This window comes from Atheta coriaria, unplaced genomic scaffold, assembly GCF_025399875.1.
Source record: "Atheta coriaria isolate IRGN ID8LTWV9N9 unplaced genomic scaffold, Caltech_Dcor_3.1 hic_scaffold_6_pilon, whole genome shotgun sequence".
Classification (NCBI taxonomy): Eukaryota; Metazoa; Arthropoda; class Insecta; order Coleoptera; family Staphylinidae; genus Dalotia; species Dalotia coriaria.
This window is the reverse complement of record NW_027045448.1, coordinates 400,594-427,270: the sequence shown is the minus strand read 5'-3', so window position 1 is coordinate 427,270 and position 26,677 is coordinate 400,594. Positions and strand designations below refer to the sequence as shown.

The 26,677-nt window shown below is 36.1% G+C and overlaps 1 protein-coding gene across 1 annotated transcript in view; it reads left to right on the top strand.

Moving 5' to 3' along the window:
* LOC135794854 (discoidin domain-containing receptor 2-like) overlaps positions 1–26,677 on the top strand; it is a 51,883-nt gene that overhangs the window by 19,588 nt on the left and 5,618 nt on the right. The window contains exons 2-4 of the mRNA XM_065306313.1: positions 16,077–16,165; positions 16,826–16,931; positions 18,992–19,223. Coding sequence (XP_065162385.1) covers positions 16,102–16,165; positions 16,826–16,931; positions 18,992–19,223 — 402 coding nt within the window. The 5' untranslated portion in view covers positions 16,077–16,101. The remainder of the gene's footprint in view (positions 1–16,076; positions 16,166–16,825; positions 16,932–18,991; positions 19,224–26,677) is intronic.

Genomic DNA, 26,677 nt, shown 5'->3' with positions numbered 1-26,677 from the left:
GTTTTGTTTTTTATGTACAAAGACCACTTAGTGCCAAAGATCAACAAACCGTTGCGAAAACAAAAAGACAAACAGTCTATGCTTTCAACAAGAATGTTTTTTTACTTTTCTGTTTGGTAACGTAGATAGTTGCAGGTGTTTTATTGTGGATATATAGTCATCGTAATAAAATACTATTACAATCATATTACGATATTTAAAACTGCAGTGTTATTGAACGGATGATTCATAATATTCCTTACGCGAAGATCCGGTCACGTTTGATGTGTTGTCTGTCGTGCAAGCGCTCGTATGTCTTCTTTTGCATGTTTTGGAATTAATTTCTCAACGTATACTCGTAGATTCTTGTTGAAACAAGTTTGCTTAGATATTTTATCTGATGTTTTATTTTATTATAGATTTGCAAAAGGGTCAGGCTAGTTAAATGTGTGAGTTTAATTAGTTTTAAAAAGATTTTGCACGTTTTGAGGGTATTTTAATATCAGTAAATTGAATGACATATTCGTAAAATGTGAAATAACGCGAATAACTAGGTACATATTAAATGCGTAAAATCGATGTTTTTGCATGCAAACATTAATAATCTTAGTAGATTTTTATTATTAACTAGTTACTAGTAGAAACAGTCAAAATATTTTATAATTCTAGAGAATCTATAATATAAAAATGAATTGCAAAATCTGTTGGTAAGCGCATAACTCAAAAACGCCTAAGCCTATTTGGTCAATTCTTTTTTTAAAATATTCGCCTAAAAACAGCCCTTTTCTATAGGATAAAAGTTTACATTGAGATTCAATCATAGTTATAGTTAAATAGTTGAATCCGAGATGGCGCACTGGAGTTCATTATTATCAATTCTTTATATAATTAATTGCTTTTAATTAAAATTGCGAATCTTATTGATTGAACTGTCACATACTATGTCTAGAACAAGAGAGTAAAATTGAATTACATTTTTATAAAAACTACCGGGACGAAATCGCGGGCAAAAGCTAGTAGAGAATAAAAAGACAACTTTATAAATTTTAATTCAACTTTTTGCCACGATGCTCAATAATAAAACCTAAATTTAACTTTTACAACATCTTAAACCATGAATTCTTACCGAATTATGTGCGAATGTTTATTTGATGTACGCTATAAAAATGCAATAGTCTCTTGAATTGAACATCCTGCGATGTCTCTCCTGACATGCAAAGATACTGCCACTGCCGTCTGCTACGTGCGTCGTCCGCGCACGCCAGTAGCACATTCTAATTGTCCTACCGACGAAGGTGTAAAAGACCTCCGCAAAGTGCAAACGCATAAAATAAAGGCTTAAATCGACGCCGCCCGAGCGGCGCTTTTCATTCGCAGAATTTTATCGGCCGCAACGATCTTATAAAACTCCACCGGAATGCAAAGTGTCTTCTGCGAGGACGTGCCAGTCTCGAATTAATTTCCCGCTGCACGAGACAAATCGCAAACAAATTGCCACAGCAGGCGCCATTATTATCGACGCGCAATGCAATCAAATAATTGTAAGTGTTTTAACACGTCGGCGAATGCTCCGTATCATCGATACTCATCTGTACAGGCTCTGTTTGCGTACGCGGTTGATTGAATATTCATCGCTAACGTTTCTTGACACTGTGGAAGACAACTGCATCTGATGGTGGTACAGTTACATTTATTACGTGAGCGCGCACAATGTCGATGGAGATTATTATTGGATGGCTGAGAGTTATGATATTGGAATAAATTGATCGAGCGTTTTACGTGAGCTGGTAAAAGGTGTAGATAAAAGCGTCGGCTGTGCGGCGAACGCAGCGCGACGTAATTATCACTTTCGAGTGTTATTTATGCGGCGCCCACATGCGTGCGGCTTAAACGCATTATATTTGATTTCAATTTCAAATTTTAACTAATGGTAAACTTTGGCTGCGTCGACTCACGAGCTTTGAACAAACTTTAGATCATCTTGAAATATGTGCTAGGTTGAATTGAATTTTCCACTAGGTAAACATTATGATACTATATTTGTATGGATATATAACGAGTGATACAAAAATATTGATTTGAAATCATTTATTTTTATCGAGGAATGCAAATTAAAAGCATATTATTTGCAACACTTTTGTCACACCAGTATAGTCACCGAAAAACACAACTTTGCGATGGCAAACAAATGAAACATAAAAAAGTAAAAATATAAACACTTTGCTTTACTTAGATCTAAATATCAATAACGAAGACTACGAACGTATGTATATATTTAATCCACAGCATATCATTATACAACCTGCATGCACATGATCTTGACGCTGGATCATGCATACATAAAACATGCGCCTATCTTAAAATCACTATATCAGTAGTTGTCTGAAAGCATATGATTAGAGCTTGTGTTTAAATATCCGATATACATATTCTAGAATCAACAAATGATCAGTAAAACTAGTAATTTTATTATCATTCCGCGCTGGTGTAAATTTATCATGTTGATTTTTTTTCAGTCTGGTAGAATAAGAGAATTTAATGGTTTCACTTTGTATTTACTGAGGAGTGTTGATATTTATTTAGTAGGTACTTTAATGGGTCATACTTTTTTCTGGAATTACTTTAATCAATTTCATCAGAATCAAAGGTAAATAATTTGTTTTAGTTTACTTTTCACACATTTTTTATGATTGGGAATGTATTCTTATCGGATGAGTAACAAATATTATTAAGGTGTAAGTAAAAATTGTTTAAAAATAAATAGGAACTTAAAAGACGATCATGTTTGTGGTTCACATAGGTAATCACATGAATTTTTACAAAATCTAATTTTTAATTTTTGGTTAAATAAACAGAATAATCGCAATATTTCATTACATACTAGCTTTTGCCCGCGATTTCGTCCTGGTAGTGTTTAATAAAAATGTAATTCGTTTTTACTTTCTTGTTCTAGACATAGTATGTGTCAATTCTATCAATAAGATTCGCAATTTTATTTTAAAGAAATTAATTATATAAAGAATTGCTAATAATGCACTTCAGCGCGCCATCTCGGATTCAAGTATTTAACTATAACTATGATCGTATCTCAATTCCAAATTTTATTCTATAAAAACGGCTGTCTTCAGAGTTTTCCCGGTAATTATTCGCATTTTTCTCGCCGTAAAAACCATCCTTGGACTTCAACGAAAATTAAAAAAAAAGAATTGGTGAAATTGGTCTAGACGTTGTTGAGTTATGCGCTTACTAACAGATTTTGCAATACATTTTTATATTATAGATTTATAACACTTGACTTTCTAAAATTTAGAAGGGTTTATGTCAACATTAAAAATATAAACAAATGTTAATTTAATACCCGTATAACTATTTATTTGCTATTTGAGTTTATTTACTTATCATTTCCTCATTTCTTCTTTGTTTACGTTACATTTTGCGGAGCGTATTCGCATAAAATCAACTTGCTCGACGCGCCGGTTCTGTTATTACACGCTCGATAATTATGTAATGAGTACATTGAATTTGTATCCAACTTGAGTGAAATGAAGGAAACAAAGCGCTAAGACATTCGAATGTTTCTCACGTGTAGCTAAATTGCCAGTGAATGCCAAACCATCAATTAAAACATTTCCTCGAATAAAACTGTTTTAATGCGTATTCTAAATATGTAAGAAGTGCAAAAGTACTTAAATCTCAGATGGACTTTATTGAGAAAGCGGCGGTATTAAATAGTTGTGGATTGGCTGAGATTTTATTGTTTAAGAACACTCGGTGTGAGAGTAGTAATAGCGTCGGTATAAATCCCACATGGTGCACAAATTCTGCAATAAACTCCAGACTTCTCTATTACAAGAACTATTACTAACATTATGGCCAAACTACGAGTTCGCTAAGAGTTTGGAGTGAGCCGTAAAGCATTTCCATTTCAATGTTTTACTTCGCACGGGTCACGCGCTGCGTTTAATGAATGCACGAAATGAGATGCAGATGCGATTCATTTAGAAATTCGATAATCCAAAGAAAACGTAATCTAATCATCTCGGATCAGATTTAAAATTTTCCTAAAATGTAAAATAATGGAAATGTGTAAAGAAGAATGGGGGCGCTTTTTTAAATTGAGATTTAAGTTCCAAATTGGCTGAGCGATGTAAAGTAAGGGGTGGTTCTTTTAACGAAATAATTAATAAGTTAATTACTTTTTTCATTTTCTTTTGGGTGGCTTCTCTTGCTTTTTTCATTAAAAGATTGCATCCGGTCTTAATCTTAAGATTATCTAGATCAGTACTTTTTAATTTAAAAAATAAAACTACTTTTTTACGTGTTTTGCGTTTTTTCTAAAGCTTTATGTAATAAATCATAAATATTTTTTAAATACGACCCTGGTGTGTATGTAAATTGTATTTTCTGGAGTCTGATGGTCTGATGTATGCGTCCAAAGTTGAATTCCAATTTATTTTCATATTTTATTCATAACTTGGGAAATTTTGTTATTCTTTTTCCATCGAATTTTTAACGCAAAAAGGGCAGAATAATTAGAGCGGTAACACCACTAATTCGACCCTCTTCATCGCGCTCACTCTCGCACTTGAAGAGTTTACTTCACGTTTGCACCGGGCACGTCTCATCGTCCTGCTACGAATATATTTTCCATTCGCCCTTCGCTCCTTCGTGTTCGCCCGCAGTTACTTTCACCTCTGCGCAGGAGTTAGGGGGGCTGCAAAAACCGGTGGGGAGCGAGTTTGTTGGTCGGAGACAATCGACGGCCACTGTATTCCCATTAAAATTCAACGAAATGCAAGTCACGTTTTTGGCCAATTCGCGACGAAAGTAACGACAGGAACAGAAAACTGCGTTGACAACATGGATAATTCTTACAACTGCTACGAGTAGGTACAAGTTAAATTTATTTGTATTTTATTTTTTGTGTGTTTGAATGACGTAAACGTATTTTGCATTCACGGATTTCTATCGATTCGAATCCTCCGACACGCAAGTGGTACCCCAGCACGAAACTACGAAAATTATTACTCATATTTTGAGCGTTCGGCGTAATTAAATTTGGTAAATGTATTGGGGCGGGTGATTTTGCTTGCATCACGGAAAGGCAAAGCCATTATCTTTTGTATTATCAACCTTAATAAATAGGCCCGCGTGCGGTTACCTCAAAAAGACATCACCGACCATTGTGTAAGGTTACTGGTACAGAATATTTCAAATCTAGGCCAAAAGTTAAAGGTTGCACAAAGCACAAGGTGACCTAACATATTTATGTTAATGAATGAGTTGAATTATTACAAAAATAACGCGATGCTGGTTTTGTACTTACAGAAGCAATTTGTTATGTGAGCGGTATTGTCGTGTGCATGTGCACAGATATAATTTCCGGAAGTAATAATTTTTCAGCACAGCAGACGCGAAAATTCGCAGGAAGGGAAAACCTGCACGGTTCGTTTAGTTTTTCTCTTTTGTTTGTTTTCTTCGGGCGGTCTTTGTGCAGGATGGCATACGTGCATCCAGAACATTGCATGATGTCTTTGACTTTCTTGTGTGCGAACACGGGTACCGGATGCCGGTTGCTGGGAACAAACAAAATATTACATATATCAAAATGGCGGTTTGCTACATTACCTGAGAAAATCTATTTGAGAAAGTGCAAAATTTCAATCTAAATCTAATTTTTGAAAAAAAACTTTAGAAAAATTCGAATTGGAATATTTTATCAGTTTATACGTTTTGTCTTTTGCACTTGTGAACCCTTTGACCTTACATTGACACCAAACTATTCCGCTATCTGTCTTGCCACCTCGCATTCAACTAACCTAACATTTCGCTCCGTATTCGCTTTTTCATATTTTTTGGCTTTCTTCCGCGTCTAGTAGCAGGTTCGACCAACGCGGCGCATTTCGTTCTTTCGCATCGCTTAACACACGCCACAGTCGACCGGACGAGGCGACGGGAAGCCATGAAGCAAATGGAATATAATAGTATAACAAATGTCACATCCATTTCTCTCGTTTTCCGCTTCTATCGTTTTCTACGTGCACTCCAGGTCCTCCCCAAAGAAGTTTTAGCGACGGTATTGTTCGTTTTGAATGCCGGTATTTGATACCTATCGCTACTAGTATAGATAGATGCACTTCAAGCGCAATGACAATCGAATAAGTTCAATGCGTTGAAACACAACGCGCGGGGCAAATGCAATAAATTGAGGCCAGCGCGAAATATATTTATTTTTAAATAAAATTGTTGGTTTCCCATTGTGACAGCAATTTTATGCTCGTATTTTATCTTGAAAACCACAAAATGACATTTAATCGTATTTTTCACCACAAAAGATACATTTATTTCGCTGTAGAGTAAACATTTTGTTAAAATTAAAACGCAGAAATGTTTGACGTAAAGTAAATTATGTCGACTTAGTTTCTTGAAAGTCGGAATTCGTTTCCATTCCGATTCGGAATTTTCAAGATTCGCCGAGAGTAATTCACCATGTAAACTTCGCAGGGGTGAACGGGCCTCGCAGCTTGCGAATTGTTCGTCAGTTCATCGACCGTATAAAAGGGTTTTACGTTGAAATTCACGGTGCAAATCTGTGAAATGTAAAGGGTTTCTTTACCTAAAAGCGTGGGCGATTTCTTTTTCTTTTCACACGTTGCAGGAAGGCCATGTCTTCGCAGATGTTGTTTACGCTTGCCGAAACACTAAACATTTACTAATTAAGAGACTCGTCGCAATCTTTGCTCGACCCCCTCAGCGGTGTTTACATTTTCCTCGATTCCCAACCATCGCAGGTCCCAGCTGACAGCCAGAGTAATGAAACAGTCGCGGGTGAGAAATTTAATGCACATTAATTGAAAGTGGAAACAATACCGTTCGCAATATGCTTACTTACCTAATATTACAGAAGGAAAAAACTTGTTAAGACCTTGTCAGCTGCTTTTGAATATATTGCGGTTCTTTAGTAAAGTTTTGACAGCTTTGAAGCTTCGCGAACGTACGAAATGAATGTTTGTGTGCCTTACAAAGGGGAACAGCGCGTTGTTATTAAATTATTTTCAATAACCATTATGAGTTAGTTATCGAGTTATGTGGTTACGGCCGAAATTGAGCGAAGGGAGGCGTAAGAAAATGGAAAAAAAAGTTGTAAAGTTCTTAGAAAAAATGAGCATAGTACAGTCTAAGGTGACGAAAAGTACCTAACTATATTCTCGTGTACGACGCAACTTTATAGAATCCATACGAGTATATTGGAAAAATTCCGGACTTTCAACACGTAGACACTCCACCCCTTGATGTACTATATTAAGGAGTCTGGCAACTTTCATCACATCGATTTTGGGAATACATTATCGGAAATTCCTTAATTATCTGCTTTTATATATTGATTACTAGCATTTACTCGCGTGAAATTTAATAAAACGTTGCCTTATTCTACTAATTCTTTTCTTGTTTCTTGGATTTGATTTTAATTTTAAGAAAAATGTTAATAATACACTAACGCCATCTCGGTTTGAATTATTTAACTAAGAGTGATTTGCCTTTCTAATTTTTATTCCATACTAACTTTTGCCCGCGACTTCGTTCCGGTAGTGTTTAATATAAATGTAATTCGTTTTTACTCTGTTGTTCCAGACATAGTATGTGTCAATTCTATCAATAAGATTCGCAATTTTATTTTAAAGAAATTAATTATATAAAGAATTGCTAATAATGCACATCAGCGCGCCATCTCGGATTCAACTATTCAACTATATCTATAATTGAATCTCAATGCCAACTTTTATCCTATAGAAAAGGCCTGTCTTTAGGGTTTTCCCGGCAATTATTCGAATTTTTCTTGCCGTAAAAACCATGCTTGGACTTAAACGAACATTAAAACAAAGAAGTGGCCAAATTGGTGTAGGCGGTGTTTAATTATGCGCTTACCAAGAGATTTTGCGATTCAGTTCTATATTATAGATTTTAAGCTCTCCAAGTTATATTTTTGCAACAAAATGTAGTTTAATTGCTTTTCTATAACCAAAACTATTTTAATAGCAAAATGAATCAAAATTACTTCAATAGTTTACACGTGAAAGGGTCTCAAATGGACAATCACTAACAGCTTACGCAATTAAGCTTTATTTGATGCGTCCTATTAAACAAAATGATATAATTACACAAAAATTACATGCTTTCTAAAAGCAAGTATTTTATGTTTATTTCAATAGCTATATGGAATATTATGATTTATTGCCATCTTAGCCGAGCCGATTTCCTTTGTTTCATTTCAGGCCTTTCCTGTATAACTGTATAACCTGTCTGGCCCATTGTGATATTTAATACCCGGATGACCGGGATGTCCATCCCGGTCACCATCCGCATTCTGACAGCTAGCTTTAAATAGAAATTACTATCGTGCGCGGCAAACACAAATACAGGAATAGTCAACATACGCGATTTTAATGACTTCTGGCTGTCCCTTTTCCGGGCGCGCTGATTCGGCATGGCATATTGCTGGCATGCCCACCGACATCTCTTGCTTTGTTATCATTGTACGCTGAATTATTTTCCAGCTCCTTCGCTGGTGTTGGCCTTTTGTTCGCGCCGTTACGAAACTGTCGCGATAAGCGTCCAGCGTGTTCAATGACAGTTTGATCGCCCCATGCTGGATTATGATGCTGGCCGTTTATGTCATTCACGGACGAACCCCTGCTGTTACCATTAATGCATTATTGCGATTCTACTATTCTACTATAACTAAATAGCTATTCTTAGTTATCTATCATGATTTGACGAGTCAAAGATTTGCTAATTAAAATCGTATAATAGAATTCACTTGGAAGCAATTAGTGCTTTGTTTTGTTTTTATCAAGTTGACGGCTTTGAATAATAAATAATTATAACATATGGTTTGCTCGACTGGTTGTTTGGGTGGCAGGCGACAACAAAGAGTGAAGGAAAAAGTAATTGCCACTTAATTTCGTATTCTAATATTGCATTGTTCAGCTATTTGTATATTCATATCGGCGGGGTTCGTGGGTCTGACTGGAAGGTACATGCCGGGTAATTATAATTATGTCAAACATTTAGTGCTCCGGTGATTCTATTGTCTCGCTCCGTTTCTGCAGCATGCTTGATCGTCGAGAGCACAGCTGTTTGGGATAACTTGGCGTCAGTTCTCCTTGTGATTGTTTACTAGCACACCAGCAGCAGTTGTTTCGTCGAAATGCGTTTGATGTAATGTTATGGAATAGAATTGTATTGCATTCGTTTTGCATCAATTACATGTGTATCAACATTGGTGCAGTTCTCGCATAATGACTATGAATTAGCTGATATCTTCTATAATATAAAAATGAATCGCAAAATTTGTTGGTAAGCGCATAACTCAACTACGCCTGGACCAATTTGGCCAATTCTTTTTTGAATGTTCGTCAAAGTCCAAGGATGGTTTTTACGGCGAGAAAAATTCCAATAATTGCCGTGAAAACCCTAAAGACAGCCCTTTTCTATAAGATAAAAGTTGGCATTGATACTCTATCATAGTTATAGTTAAATAGTTGAATCCGAGATGGCGCGCTGAAATGCATTATTAGCAATTCTTTTTATAATTAATTTTTTAAATAAATTTGCGAATCTTATTGATAGAATTGACACATACTATGTTTAGAACAAGACAGTAAAAACGAATTACATTTTTATTATACACTACCGGGACGAAGTCGCGAGCAAAAGCTGGTTGTGCAATAAAAATTATATATTATACCAGCACACACCGAACAGAGAAGTTCAAAATAAGAATCTCGGTGAATACGCGTGTGTCCACGTGTCAACTTGTTTCTACATCCGGAAAACCCTGTAACAACTCATAAATACCAAATTGATGCATAAAGAAAGAAAGAAATTTAAGAGAATTTCGCACAGCATTTGCTCCCAAAAGAAGCAGTATTTGTTTTATGGTGCTTTTACGACTTTGCCACACAATGCATGTCCTCCCATCTTTCCATGCGACTAAACAAGAAAGAACCAGCAAATGGCGAAAGTGGCAAATGGCAAAAGCATAAGCGCTGTAAGATTTTTCCGCACGTCCGAACGAAAATCTTAATCCAATAGCACCCGCCTGTAAGAAAACGAAAGGGGATGCCGGGCGACATTAAAAGGAGCTCGTGATGAAAAAAAAACTAGTAATGGTCGCTGCGACAGTTGTGAGGATTATTAGTCGCGAATTACTATTTAGTCGTTCTGCTTCATTTTCTCATTCTCCCTATTATATTTAAGTGTCCATATTTTCGTTGAGTTATTACGAAATGTCCACAATTTTCCCCTTTTTGTTGTGCAAGTTGTAACAACAGTCGCCAAGTGGACGTGCACGAATGCCGCTTGCATGCGGATTACGCGCATTGCAATAAATTTGCTGCGAAGAAAAGGGAAATGCAACTTTTGTGAACAATGCGCAAGTACTTTCTCTGTTTTGAATGGTGCACATTTCTTTTCATGGAATTGTAGTCGGGAAATAAAAGATATATCTATTGTGAGAAATGTTCAATTGTTGTCTATATTTGTCATTAGTTTAAAATCATAGTTTATTCAACAACAGGTGCGTTGCGGTTTTGATTCATCGATTTGTTTGCATTCCGAAGATCTTAACCTAAACATCTCACATAGTTCTTCGGAGCTCGAAGTATTTTTACAAACTGTTTTCCAAACAGCGTCTCGACACGTTCCGCGCGCACATTTGCTTTGCCACTTGTCTGCAGCTTGTCTAACTTGACTCGAGGACTTTACTTCTCATCGTGAATCCCCCAGCTCAAGCAAATCTTAAGTTAGAAGACTTCAAGTAACGAGCACGCATCATTTTTACTTTTGCATCATTCCATTCACGACAATAAACTCTGGCACATTCAAATATTAATCTCCTAAATACATATTGCACTTTGTATTAGAAATGCAGATAGTTAGGTACATTGTACGAGTATGATTAATGAAATTTAGCACACAGGTACAACACGCGTAAATCACACGCTTGAACAAACACGAAGGCTTCTTCTAAATAAACAAATCAAATTGATTGACTGATGGTGCAGTATTGCCGGTGTTAGAGTTATGGTCGTCGGCTGAATTGGCCCATTGTGCGGCAAATTGCTGTGTTTAGATAATAACATGTACTGCTATCTCAACTATCGCGTGTAAGATTGTTGTTGCAATTAGTTGGAGTGTTTGTTGAATTTATCGTGTAAACATCGAGATAATTTACTTGTTTGATGTGAAATTTTGCTTGTAAACTCAGTAGCTAAGTGTGCAAATAATTTGATCAACGTATAAATCAACATTATTAATGTAAACTGATTTTTTAAACGCTTCAAAACGTTCTGCGTGTATTAAAAATCGAACTGAACTTAAGTACGCACTAAAACTCTACAGGTTCACGAGAGGTTATAAAAGTTTTATGTTGAAATGCAACGCTACACGGGGAATATCAGCTATCAAAGTGAACATAAAAAACGTTCGGACGAGAATGTGCAATGCGCATATAGTGCACGCGTTATGTTTAGTCTACTGGCTCGACACTTACCTAACAATATTTGAAATCTGCATTCCATAAATCTATATAAGCCATAAACGATGGAATTTCATAAATACCTACGCTCTACTATTTCATCGTCGCACATATCGATTTGTTGTTTAATAAAACGTTTCTACACGATTCATTCTGTCAAAAAATTGAAATTTGTGTTTTTGTTCATCTATAATATAAAAATGAATCGCAAAATCTGTTGGTAAGCTCATAACTCAACAACGTTTAGGCCAATTTGGTCAATTATTTTTTTAAAATGTTTGTTATAGTCCAAGGATGGTTTTTACGGCGAGAAAAATTCGAATAATTGCCGGGAAAACCTTAAAGGCCGCCCTTTTCTATAGATTAAAAGTTGGCATTGAGATTCAATCATAGTTATAATTAAATAGTTGAATCCGAGATGGTGCGCTGAAGTGCATTATTAGCAATTCTTTATATATTTAATTTCTTTAAAATAAAATTGCAAATCTTATTGATAGAATTGGCACATACTAGGTTGAGAACAAGAGAGTAAAAACGAATTACATTTTTATTAAACACTACAGGGACGAAGTCGCGGGCAAAAGTTAGTTACAAATAAAAAATCATTTTCTTCACAAGATAAAAGTAATCGATAATGTTGAATGGTATATATTAATATATAATATTCAATCGGCAGTGCACCGTGCACCTTTGAAATTAATCCTGACGTTTTTTTGATGCAGAAGGCGATTATATTCACGCTGTTATAAATAATAACATGTAATACCATCCGGCATGCGATGTAAAGACTAATTGCGCCTGCAGTTGCTCACTTGCTTACTAGACTGCTGATTAAAACACGAAACAAAAACGCGCCGTGCATGAGAAAACGTTACACGTCGTCACAGTCTGGATTCAATTAAAAACTAAACCAAGCCGGCGAATGCAAACTTTTCATTATTTTAACCATGGCGTTGCCGTCAGTACAGGATCGTAAGTTGTTGATCTGACACCACGTGGCGTGTAAGATTCACTGGTCGGGCAGGTTTAAAAAAGTGCGACATGTCTGTCACTGGTTCATGGTGGAGAGCCAAACACCTCGTTAAATATTTATTTATTTCGCTTGGGGTATAAAAAAATTAACGTTGTTTTTGACGGAATTATCTTTCGCTGGTGTAATTGCAGGTTTTCAGTGGGTAATCATAGGTTATTATCCAATTTCAGTGGAGTGATCAGACAAGGGAAGAAAAAGTGTATTCGAAACATGTACATTGTAAGAGTTTGATACCGTTATTCAGGATCTATAATTTATGCTTCATGGAGATCGTTTGATTAGGTTACAAATGTTTTAGAGTTTTTATCAGCGCTTTGCAACAGATAAACTTACTGTTTATCTCGTCCATCGATCGAAAACTGTGTTACTCGTTTTTATGAATTATTACTTCCAACAGCAACTGTTAGAGGAAAACTTAAGCATATGGTAACCGAAAGTAGTTGATGTGCATGTAAATTAAACTATTAATTAACTCTGTTTATATATCTATGCCGAATATTTTACTTTTAATTCATCTGCTGGGTAGTAATTCTAAATTAATATAAATTATTATGTTAATGTTGTTGTCTATTTTATGGAATCTGTCATAATTCAATTTAATATTATATTATCGTGCACAATTTGCTGTATTCAATTATGCGTATATTGATATCGGCTATAAATTATATTAGGCGTCATTTTAAGTGATAAATAATTAAAGCGATTAACTAATTATACTTCTTGATGATTTATTGAGCCTTTGCGTTTGTGGCGTGATAAATACCTCTAATAGAAAAGCCAAGAACTAGAAATCGGCGACATTATGTTTATCTACATGTCTTTATTTGCTTTATTATGCATATTGACATTTGATGCGATGTGAAAGAACTCGACAAGCGATGAAAGTACCGCTTCTTTCATTCTAAAAGAGCAACTTTACTTTAAGTATTATAAAGGTCAATTTATACATTTTTATACGTTGTAATCTAAAGGATAAATATAGAAAGGAAATATTATATGACTAATTAGTCTAAGTTATATTTTTCCTACAGAAAACTATAAATTCCTTTTCACATACTATCAACTTCTTTACATTTACACGTTTTATATGAACAGTAGAAAGGCTTAATTAATCGTAAATATTTGTATAGTTGTGCAGAAGAGCAGCTTGAAATATAAACGTCTTAATAACTTTAAATGGCTATTATTTTGTTTTCATAATTAAACTGTAAATCGCATAGTAGGTAATAACTTAATAGCATCCTGGGTCAAAGTATGTAGTATAGAGTGGCTAAACGGGAGTTTTAATCACGAGATTCATTAAGAACGAGCGTAGCTAAAGTACTTTAGTCACGCCTTTGATTTTCCGTGTTAAAAGACAATTTAAAGGTGGAAGTAGAAAAATATCTTTAAACCAAAATTATTTAAGTGTTTTTTGTGGGAAAGCGTAACAAATAAACGAACAATCTTATTTTCTCTATTTGTAGTAGGGGAAGGTAGCCTAAGTTGGACCAGCGCCTAAGTTGGACCACCACGATATCCGCGGACTGTTGATGTTTTTGCAAAAATAGACAGGCCCCTTGTTTTACTCGTATATATAAACAATTGATGCAACTATTTGGGTTAAAACTTGCCGCGTGCTTTCGTCGTGACAACAACTTTTTGTATCCTTGATTATCAAATCTATTATAACGACGTAAGTGCATAAGCTGTCAAGCTGTTTAAACGTTAGATTTCACGATTATAATTATATCATCAGAAAGCTGATATATTTATCTATAATTTATAGTATTAATTTGGCGAGGATTGTCGTTGATCATTAAATAAAAATTCTTCAAGTTGCCCAATTTGGACCGAAGACAGGCACCGGGTTTTAACAGGGAAAACGTATATCATTTTTTTGATCTCTTAGAAAAGCTTGTGGACGAGCACAAATCTTCGAAATGATGCAGTGTATGAAATGCCGCACTTTGGTTTATACAAAATGTGCTTGTGTTTCTGCTAAAACTAAAATTTACTATTGTGTCAATTGCCGTTAAAAAAGCATGGTCCAATTTAGGAAACCGCGCGGTCCAATTTAGGAAACCGGTTTCTTAATTTGGACCAAAAACACAATTTTTTTAAATTGAAATTTGAGGGGTATAAATATAATTTTTACTTAAATCAAAAATATCATTTTGTTGGTAAGCCTTGTGAGTTACTTTTCCGCTACTTAATTTTTATTGACAGTTTATATGTGGCTCTATAAATCGAAAAATATAAAAATGGTCCAAATATGGCTACTTTCCCCTATTAGTTAACATAATAACATTTTCTAAAATGAAAGTACTATTAAATCCAAATAAATCTTCAGCTTTCAAATGAAAAGTATCGATTTATCGAGTCCTTGCCACATTTGCAGTTGACAGTTAATTTTGTGATCTGTTTCCTCTCCTAAAACAAATCTTGTCTGGTAGTACCTACTTCCTCTAAAGTATCTACATATACGCAAACCAAGATGATAATGTTTGATTTTGTATTTTGTGTACACAATCTTAACTGCCTGCTACATTGCTATTAGTAATGAGTGTTCGATCCACCTCTGCGGTATTATTACCCCCTAAACGAAGGGTGCTCATGATGAGATGATGATGACATGGAAATAAAATTTTGTGCAAATATTAAATTTACGATATCATGTGCACAAGAGGTCGTGATGGCGTGTTCTAAAAGTACATGTAATACAGATCGTAATTCGTATCTCTAAAGCCATTTGTGGTATCGACTCCAACGAATATCGAATATCATTTCTTTCGTGTCTTTATGAAGTTATAAATGGTTTTTATATGCAAAATAAACAACGTACAAGAAAATTGAATTTTTCTTCGTTTTTTTGAAAATTAGATATATTTATGCCAAGAGGATATTAACCAGCTGACACAGCATTGAACTGCTCAGATTTCCTTATCATGAAAATGCCTAATTTATTTTTTCTCCTTTTATGCCATTTTTGCATCGCGTTTTTGAACTCAAATTACCCGCTATCCGCTTATTATTCCCCGATATTGCTACTCCTGGGCTTGGTACTTAGTGCTTGGTTAATATTAATGAGACGAAGCCGTATTAAACTACCGCGGTGTGGCTTTGCTTTAAGCTCGCCGGCGGCGTGAGCAAGAAAAAGAAACCCAAGCGACATCTATATCCAATAAAATAGAGATGCAGCAAAGCAACACGCTGCCTGCACCCTCGCACCAAGAAGCGAACTAAGGAGTCGCAAGAACAGCAAAAGGAAGACGAAGGAATCAGCCGGGGATTATTAGTGATTAGCGGCGAAGTAGACGGGACATCGAGACTGCCGTTAGGCGTAATTTTATACTTTGCGTGGCGATGGTGCTTTTGCTTTTGTATAATTTAATAATGCAGCAGTGACAGAAAATAATGCCAAAACATTACATGCAACGTTGTGTGCGACTTATGATTAAGCGCGTGTCGTTAGGCAACCCAATTTGCATCGTGCTGTTTTACAAATCGCGCATGAAAGTAAAATGCTTATTATTTCTGTTGCAGATGACTTGAAGGTGCAACTGACAGAATGTTTCCTCGCGTGGTGCTCCACGTGTGCCTGCTAGTCGTGCACACGCTGGCCGTTGATCCATGTAAGTATAATGTAATTAATTTACTTGCGCTTTTTGAGTGCGCGGCTTCGTGTCTAAAGTGTCGAATTAAAAGTATTACCACCAATACTTACACTACTACAACACGGGTCGTAACGCCATCGGCAGTTCTCGTGAACAACAATCGGACGATTAAGAGCTGCGTTTCGTTCTTGTTCCGCGTCGTGTACGCAAGCGAATGAAGACTAATTTATTGGGTGCGCACGTAAGTGCAGTAAGTGAATGGAGGCGGTTCGTCGGCGTTCGGTTTTATCCTCCTCGGGCTGAGCACACGAGCCCGTAGTTACATTTGGCGCATTGTTTCGATTAAACAAGGCGTGTAATTGCGTCGCTTATACGCCTGTACACGACGCCGCGCAGTCGAGCAGCCGCGTCTGTTGTTTCTCGTTATTGTTCACTTAATCAATCAGAATCACTCACAATCGTTTAGTCTTTAGCTACGGCGACGGCGTTTACAATAATTAAATAATGTAGTTTTCTTGTTACATTTGGTTAACTTTGATTATCCATTAATAAAAACTTACTTTTAGTGAATTAAAAATATTAAGAATAAATCTTTATAAAAGTGGTTAAAGTTAATTTTTTTTCTGCATTAAAATCGAAATACTTGAAGTAATGATTTTTGTGTAAATGTTTTTCCAGCACAATGCATTGCCCCGCTTGGAATGGAAAACGGGCAGATCCGGGACGATGACATCACTGCCAGTTCGTCCTTCGATAGCGGCAATGTCGGTCCACATCAAGGACGGTGAGGATCACGAAAATTTATGCTAATCAAATAAGACACATCCTGAAGACCGTCCCTTTTATCCATTACAAGGCTTTTCCTTCGAGGTTATGATACAGAGTGTTCCAAATTCATACAAAAAATTAGTTATACTAGAAAATAACTTTTAGTAGGCGTAAAAATTCTTTTGTAGATAATGTTATTGTTGTCAGTGATAGTCATGGTAGATATACCCATTTGGAGTGCTCTTTTTAATGCAAAAGTACAAATGAGTATTTCCTTTTACACTGCGCTCCGCTTTTGGTTTTATTGTCACTTTTTGTTTTTTGTTTCTCCGTGCTTTTTACTTGAACACGATGATGCCCTCCATCATTCATATTTCTTCTTGGTAATGCCCAAACTTGGAATTCATACAGGTATAAGCAGTAACCAACCATCACCACCATCCATCATTTTGTATTATGAATCGAATTCGCTTCGCATTTCAACTTTGCGAATTTTCCAAACACCAAACAGGATTCTTCAAAATTCCCTCAAGTCCAACCGGCCCGAAACTCGCGCCACGCCATTTATAACTTCATACTTTAATGCAAATTCAAATACACACTCCCGTCTCCTCCACCACCCGCCGACAATGCAAACAAAACCGTCGGATTCGTACACGCCAAAACTCCCACAAAGACAAACCGAAGAAAATGTAAATGGGAAAAGTAAAACAGCCGCACGAATAAAAGCATAACTGATAAGGTGGGAATTTGGCGAAGGCGGTGGCGAACTCAAAGTGCGCGCGTTTTACAAATGAAAGGATTGAATAAAGGCGCGCAGATTAAATAAGTGAAGAGAATGGAATAACTCCGGGTGAAATGGGAAAAAGCGCATTCGTGAATTTTCCGCATTTTCCGCGCGGTTACCTAAGCTTACGGACGGCTGCTTCACAGCATTTATTTTGTTGTTTGATTTGGTGCTGCGCCCGCCTAATGGAAACTAATCAAAGGCTAAGAAACTGAACAGAGAAGAAAGAACCAAGACGGAATCAACATCCGATTTTCTTTTATGTGCAAAAATCGAATCTGAGAACGGTATTTCTTCATAAACAATATTCTTTTGTTATTCGTAAAGTTCTACTAATTATTCACTTGAAATTATTATTTGAAAAAGTTTTTATTTACAAAATATGTGTTTGTTCGATTTCTTCAAGCGAAAATTTCTCTCTCTCGAAATATTTAATCTTTAAATCGCGATTTCTTTTCGTGAGAATAGAAAATAGGCAAATATTGACAGGGAGCACACTTGACGCTGCCATTTTCCAGGTGTTTGTTCTCTTTTACCTTTCTGCATCCAAAGTGAGCCTAAATATCTAGGCCATGCTCGGCAGATTTGCAGACATAAAAATTTCATTTGATTCCTCTCTCGATTCTCATATTTCCCACGCTGATATTACCTTTTTTTCACCTGAAAAATCGCGCGTAAGTTTTCTCATTCGTGACGTCTTATCGCAATGTGTACTGGGAATATATGAATAGCGTTGAAGGGAGCACGGTGATATCCACCTCGGAAAACTCGACGCATTGAACTGCTCGAGAAAAAAAAACCGCAAAAGATCAATGAATAATGGATGGGCGCTTCGATATATACGAGTATGAAGCGCGTTAATACTCACGAGACTTCATACCACAAAAACGTCTTTTTGTTACTCGGCGCGTGAACTTTCATCGCCTTCATCCGATTATTCTGAATTTTATTTTGTTGCGTAACTTCAATGACACAGCCAGATTTAGACGGACATTCAATTATATCCTTAATATTTCCACCCTAAAGGTACATTCCTGCCTAAACACCATAAATTTCGACTCCCCCATCAGATGGTAATCCTGCAACCTATAAAAATACATGGCTACACGCATGGGGCATTCATAAAATGTGCAATTTATGAGTAATTAAATAGAACTTGCGTTTAGCAGGGTGAAATGGAAATAAAATACAGTTTTTATTGTTGTTTTGCACATTTTATAACACACTCGTTAAGCCGGCGTATGATATGTATTGTTTTGGAAACAATTTGAAAACAATTTTATTTCCAGCGTGCGTACGGAGAAAAACGGCGGTGCATGGTGCCCACAGAATCAGGCAACACAGGAGCCCAACGAATGGATTCAGATCGATCTGAAATCTACGCACATGATAACAGCCGCTGGGACACAAGGACGCTTTGGGAATGGACAGGGTGCCGAATTTGCAGAGGCTTATACTCTGGACTATTGGCGGCCTAAACTGAACAAGTGGATACAATATCGGGCACAAAATGGTGAAGAGGTTAGTGCAGTTTTTTCATTTTCTAAAAAAAATCAATGCTTTGAGTTGCGGTATAAACACCGAACGGACGTAATTTCAGTAATAGCAGCGAATTAATTAGTTTATAAATGAACGCGTTTTAATTAAAAGTACAATATAGTCTTAGGACATAGGAAAAGGGCTTGGCATCCTTGATGATTCATAGATTACTCACTTCCGATAAACACAACACGACTATACACGCGATAATAAATTGCAACAAGACATTGCTGTGCGTTTTTACTTGTTGCAACATTCAGTCTTGGCAAGCCAACCGATTCGGTTCTTAATGACTGAACACAGATCTTTGTTACTTCGGTTTAGAAATAAAAAACGAAAATAAAATAAATTTTTCATAGAATTGGCTAATCTTGCATCTGCAGATTTATTTATTTGCGTTTGCTTGGATCCCAGAATCAAAGCGATGAACACATGGCTCATTATTACTTACTGGCGATTTATAAATAAAATGCGCAGGGCGTTAAAAGAGAACATCCAGCATGTTAACATTTCTTACTTCGTAATGATGATACTTCTGTATCTATTCATGTATCTGAATATTCAACATACTTGTGAGTATGTAGCGTAGGCCGGGTGTAGAAATGATGAAGAAGCGACACATTTTCATTCATAATTCTCCTCGCATTCATATATTAAATTTAATTTAAGATAAACATAGGATTTATGTGGCTTGCCGCAAAATGCGGATGTGCTTCTGGGTGTTTTGAATTTTTAATTCTTCTCAGCGAAAAAGAGTTGTGAGTGTCCTGGATTACCAACCAAATGAACGTGTTTATTTTTACGAATGCGTCTCAGCGGAAGATGTGTGTGCTAGCAACATGCAAGAGGAAGGAAAGTCGGGATTTCGAAATGATCAAAAGATTGCGATGAAATTTATTGCTCCTCTGGAGTGCTCTCTCGGCGTGCGGAGCACATTGCAATCATAACCGTTTAATTATTACGCAAATAAATATGAATGCACTTGCTTTGAAGACTTGGTTTGTTTTAATAGCAAAACAAAACAAACAAACAGATTTTATTATACCATTGAGAAACAACGTTTAATACATTTGACCTGGTTCAGGTGTGTATAGTGCTATTATTTCAACTAAAAGCACCATCCGAACACGTCATATAATTGTGCTTTTCAACGCATTCCAGGTGAGAATTTTTATTATCCTTTGGCGTTGATGTGTACGCTGAACGCGCGTTTACTCATTAGGGAAAAACGTCGAGGTGTGGCGCGGTCCGAATGCGTTACACGCGGAAACACAAAGAACCGCAAAGCACTCACTAATATATTTTCACACAAAACTACTATGTTATGGCACGCTTATAAAGGTGTTCGCTGCGTATGTGTAATGGCCGCCTCCCTCTATGCCTGCCTTACCCTTGATATAGTATTTTACGCCGGTGGCGGTAGGAAATACGGAGTGCCACTAAACAACTACCGCTGGAAGTCGTAGAAAAACGGGGAAACGCCGTAAGACTAATGCTGGAAAATCGATGCACTTGCGTGACGACCGCGAAACAAACAACAGACTGAAAATGGAAAACCAAAACAAAACAACTACACTTTCGGCATTTTCTAATAATAAATTTAATAATATTTGTATTCTGTGTTTCAAGGGCGAACAAGTTCGAATCGAAGTTAATTTTATGCATTGGGAATAAATATAATTACTTATTTTATTATATCTACGAGCGGTAATATTATAACTAACGGCCGAGAACTTCAATTTGCGCAAATGCATTCAACGCATTAATTTGAAGAGCGAATTTGTTTTTGCGGACGTACGCGCACCACAGCGAAGGCAATCTATTACCATATTAAATTAAATTATATTGTACCGAGCGCTAAGTACGTTTTGTCACCAGCATCAACGCGTATGAAAATGTATCCCGTATTTTACCTGACATTTTCCACGAATATTTTCATTAGTTTGAGTTAATTTTACTCTAACCAAATTGGTGCTGAAATAATTGCCCGGATTTACCAATTTCACATTCAAATTAGCAATAGAAAATTGAAATTTAAGCATTATGGATATTAAATTATTTATAACTACGCTGTGTTTCGTATTCATGCATTTAATGAATAAGATGTTTAAGTTTTTGTTGCAAAATTTACAAAAAAAAAACTTAATAACCGGCTGTAAACTATAAGTAAAGTTGACTTTCTTCACTTGTTACACGAATTTACGACATTTGTAATACGGTTTTGGACATTTGGTTTTAATCGTTCAGTTAACCGTTTTATTTTCTTGTGCCCACATTAAAATTGTACTTACAAGACATTACTGCATATTAATGATCCTGTAGCTTGTAATTAAACATCGCGTAGAACCAAATTTTGTGTGCCTTGAGAATCTCCCGCAGTTCGCGTGCGCAAGATGGTGAAAAATTGACATTGTCGAGCACACTAACCCGTTAATTATAATAAATTATTAAAATAAACACATCTAATGAGTGTTGAGGCGAAAGTGGCTAATTAAAATGCAAGATTTACGATCTGAAAATCACGAGTGCACACATGCAATGCACTCACACACATTGCTCTTCAAGCCAACTTTTAGTGCAGCTTTAGAACGACGCATGGAATAAACAGAGAAAACATCTCACATCTGCTTCCACACGGGCAACTGTTGCGGCTCGGACACGTTTTCTCGCTGGAAATGTTCAGCGTTCATTAAATAAAACACTTTGCAATAATATCGGGCGTAATTATTCTTCGTCGCCTACGTGCACGCTTCGACTTTTCGGCGTCGCCGCGCTGTACGGCACGAATGTGACGTTTATTTCGCAAACTTTTTTGTCGTAATTTATTGCTACAGCTTGTTACTTCCAGCATTTTTGTGTTGTTAACCTACAATACCAGTTTTTACTACTGCATGGAAGGTTAGAAACGTGTCACTAACATATGCAACCAATAATACACATCAATTTGTTTGCTGGTTGAGGTATTTTACGTTTCAATGCGCAATTATAAACCGAGTTTAAGAGGACTATTAAAATTTAAAAACAAACATTTTGTGCTTTATGATCACGATAAAATTGAACATGTTGCCTCCTCGAGCAGTACGTGTTTACATTGCTTCTGATATGCGTTCAGTGTACGGAGTGCAGTTTGCCAGAAGCCGGTTCATCAATTACTGCTTACAGTTATTTATTTCAATGATGAAATGGCGAACTCCTCGTCGACTAGTAAATACAATTTCAGCCATTCTCTCGCTTTCATATATAAAATATAATGAATGAAACTAGCATCTTACCATTATCAGTACCTCATCTTGAGCTTGAACTTCAACTAGTCTTTACATCGTACTCGTATATATTTCACTTAATCCGTATACAAACTGTTGTGGAATAACATTGAACTTAGCGCACAGCATGTTTTCGACATTTTCCCGGAGCAGTCATTACGTAAAGCGTCCATATCTGAAAATCTAATGCTTGTAGTGTCATTACGTTTACGGCCCTTCGAGTGTACATCGAGTACATCGAACACATCGCGATAAGAGATCTTGAAAAGTTTAAATCTTCCACAGCCGTCGGATGTTTTAGAATCATGCGAGAGAAAACCGTGTCGAAGAAATTGGGTGGATAAGGATAAGTTTGTGTGGTGTGTGCGAGAGGATATGCTTAATACCGACCAACGTGCACGTTGTGGGCGCTATTAACATTGACGCACGGCTGCGAGATGAAATATAAATTGGACGATTTACCATTCCGGGCACGTATTCACTTATTTCGTTTTATCTATTGCTTTGATCGCACTTGTAACCTAAGTTTAAGTTTCGTTGAATGCATGAGTAGTCAAACTGCAAGGAGCAAGTTTATTATTTGTTTTAAAGTTAATTTAAGCACAAAAATACATATGTGTGAATACATTATATACGAAACTAGCTTTTGCCTGCAACTTTGTCATTAAATTTTAATGTATAGTTAAAATTTAATTAATATTTACTTTCTTGGGCCTTGTACGTCTCGATTTCAAGAATAAAAGCCGCAATTTTATTTAAATAACATTAAAAATTACGAATAATGTATTCTAGCGCCATCTCTGATTGAATTATTTAACTATAACTAAGATGGAATACACCTTTTTACCTCTTATTTAACACTTGTAATAACATTAAATAATAATTTATGACATCTTCTGCTATTCGGGGTGGAGACAAATTCAACAAAGCATAGATTATCAAAATCTGTCCAGCCGTTCTTGAGTTATAAATGTTGTAACTTACTCCATCTTGTTTTAATTATATCATATTATACATCCCGCTAATATTTTGTTTCTGCATAATGTAGATACACGGTTGTCAGAGGAATGCAAGGATTTAAATTGCTAACTGCCTAAAAATGCATTAATAAAAGATAACGTTTACTTGCGCTTTGTAAGTAAGTACTTACATACTAGTAGATTTGTTGGATTTACATAACCTCGAAATGTTGCGCTGCGTTGTGCAGCGCTCGGCTGAAGTATGTTTTAATTACGAGTAAATTGCGAAAGTCTTAAATTAAAAGAGGCACGAGAATTACGAGTCTGCCGCCGCCTTTGGAATACGCCGAAATAATGGAATATGAGTGGAAGCACAACTGGAGGCAGTGAACACACAGCGCACTTGCTTCTATTTCGGAACGGAGCGTAAACGGCGAGAGGGGCACGGAGAATAGTGCCAAGTTTCTTGCGTTTTATGCAGTTTATAATCGTTTCTACTGCTTGCGCGCGTTAACGCAGACGAAGAAAAGAAGCGGAACGTTTACGTTTCCTTAAAAGCCAAATCTTTATTGCTAGCAGCCGAATGCATCGCACCGAAAATAAGCTTTTGTGCAAAATATAAAATATTCAGTATTAATCCGGAAATTAAAAGTTTCGTGCGTATTTTTTTCTTTTTTGTGGATGGCAATATCCGGCGCTTGTTTACTTCGGGATGTATACCACTTGAAGGTGCGTCGTCGTGTGTTGTGCGTTGTTTGTTTTGGCAATGTGAAATTAATTTCTGGAATCGGGCGGAAAACACGATCCATCTTTGATGCAACCTCACCGGCCGCGATCCACCTTAACGACGAGGCGTGTGATCCTGCGGCGTGATTAATATCGAACGCAAACAACGAAAATGGGTTGTAGCTGCTTGTAGCAACATCAATATCAATTAACTGGGCACGCCACTTTTAATTATATCGCATTCGAAATTTTCCCCAGACGTTAAACAAAAGCAAAACTCATTACGAAACAAACAATAATGTTGATTGAAAAAAACCTTCATTCAATTTGGTCGACATTTTCGTCTAAACGATTCGTGATTTTTTGCAACCAAGGTGTTTTTTGTGTGTGAAATAAATTATGGTTTATGAATTACGTTTAAATTATTTTCATTTAATTATACGCCTGGAAAACGGTTTGTGCTTGGTTCCATTTATATTTCTTACGAACCGGCCTCGTAGATTTTAATCGAGTTCATTTTTTAGCATTTTCCGTTTTCGTTTTGCGTTTTTTTTCGCAATGTACCTACCTACGCTTGTTGCTAAACGAAAAAAACGCTGGGGTTGTACGCGTTGAGCTTTGGAATGGAGGGCAAGCGGTTTTAAAACCGTCTCACGTTTTCTGCTTGTTGTCATAATGAGGTTTTCCGACGAAACTAACTAACGAACACTTCAGGACACCGGAAAAAGCAGTTGGTGCAATGCACAGAGAGACAGATATAAGGAGTTAAAACATACCGAAAAGAAAAGAAGAAAGTAAATCGTATAAAATAAAGTTTTAATGTTAACCAAGTTAAAAATTATAAAAAGTATATTGCGAATCAAAGTAGAAGTGTAATATATCTTACATTTCTTTAAAATACCTTTATTGGCGAAATTGGCCCATTATAGGAACAAAAACAAAAAAATCATTAGTTATTCTACTATTTTGTAGATTAACCTGCGGGTAAAAACTTGTAGGTTATTTAATTTTTTATGTGCGCCATCTTGCGGCAAATATTTGAATTTTGTGCAGACCAACGTTCTGAGCGACAAAAAATCAAATTTTACACACTTAATATAATATACAAACATTGTGGTTTGACGTTAGCGTGAGCAATTTGATTCCATAATATATGCATAATCTGAACTTTGCTTTCTTTGTTTTTTAATAAATGATTGTCTGATTCTTGCGCGACGTTTACATTTTCATTTTGAAAAACAAATAGAAATGCTCTGTATGCTTGCTTCTTGTGCAAACATGCAACCACCACCACGCGGGCACAAAATGCCAGCAATATTGATAAACATTTTTATGTTCTAATCATTTGATCGTTTGTGCGTGACACTCAATTCCATTTCAAAGCGCTTGGCGTTATCGCGCATTTTTCATTTTTATTTCTCTTTGTCCCACCTCATCTCGCACAAACCCCCTACCCATACAATGTGATTGCTTTGTTTTCTTTGTGTGGTTTAATTGAAAATTTTTGAAATCAATAAAGTTTATAATAATTCAATTGTTTATTTGTTTCCGTTAATATCAACTTTTTTTATCTGAAAAGATTTAATGCTGAACAATTTTATTACTGAATTTTACATTAGTTCAAGGATTTTTAATCAGTTTTACAAGCGTACACGAAATAAAAACCTAGACGCGCACAGGGCGCCAATCGGTCGGGTATTTTCCCCCTCGACAGCGGCGGCGACGATTGCGTGACCTGCAGAAATTAGAAATTCTCGCATGAGTTCGATTATTATACCTACGTCGACCGCCATTACTAATCCAGGGATATCTACGGCAACAACCACCATCAACAACCGAATAACTTCTATTGCAAGTACACTGAAATGTAACACACAGGATACTACAGGCGGTGAAAGTCAATTAGAAAATTATCTTTGCATATTTTATTAATGCATTTATTTAGTGTAATTTTATGAAGTCTATTTCTTGGTGGTATTAATTTTTTAGCTTTAGATTAGGATATAATATTTTATTTTATACGTCCAGATTTATTATTATTGCAGACCCTGTTTTTGTGGTCTGTCCTTGGCGCCGGTGGAAAACCGCCCTCGCACTAAGCTCCATCGACAACGTCAAGCATTTTACATAAAATTAATATTACCAGCAGCCAAGGACGTAAAAAATTAAGCTGATGATAAAAAGCTTTGCATACATAACATAAGTATAACCAGAACTGAAAGGAATAAAATACAAATTATTTGTGTTAATAATTTATTTTCTATGGCAAATAACGAAGTTAATATTATTATATTACGATTTTTTATATTTAACTGTACTGAACTGACAAGAATACGCTCAAATATTCATAATTATTTCATGCGTCGATAAACGAAATTTGAGGTTAGAATTAGGTTAAAGCTCACTCATAGAAGAATGATATTTTAATGTAAAGCAATTTTTGACTCCATTAATCAATTTTTGTTTATGATGCACGCAATTTTACATT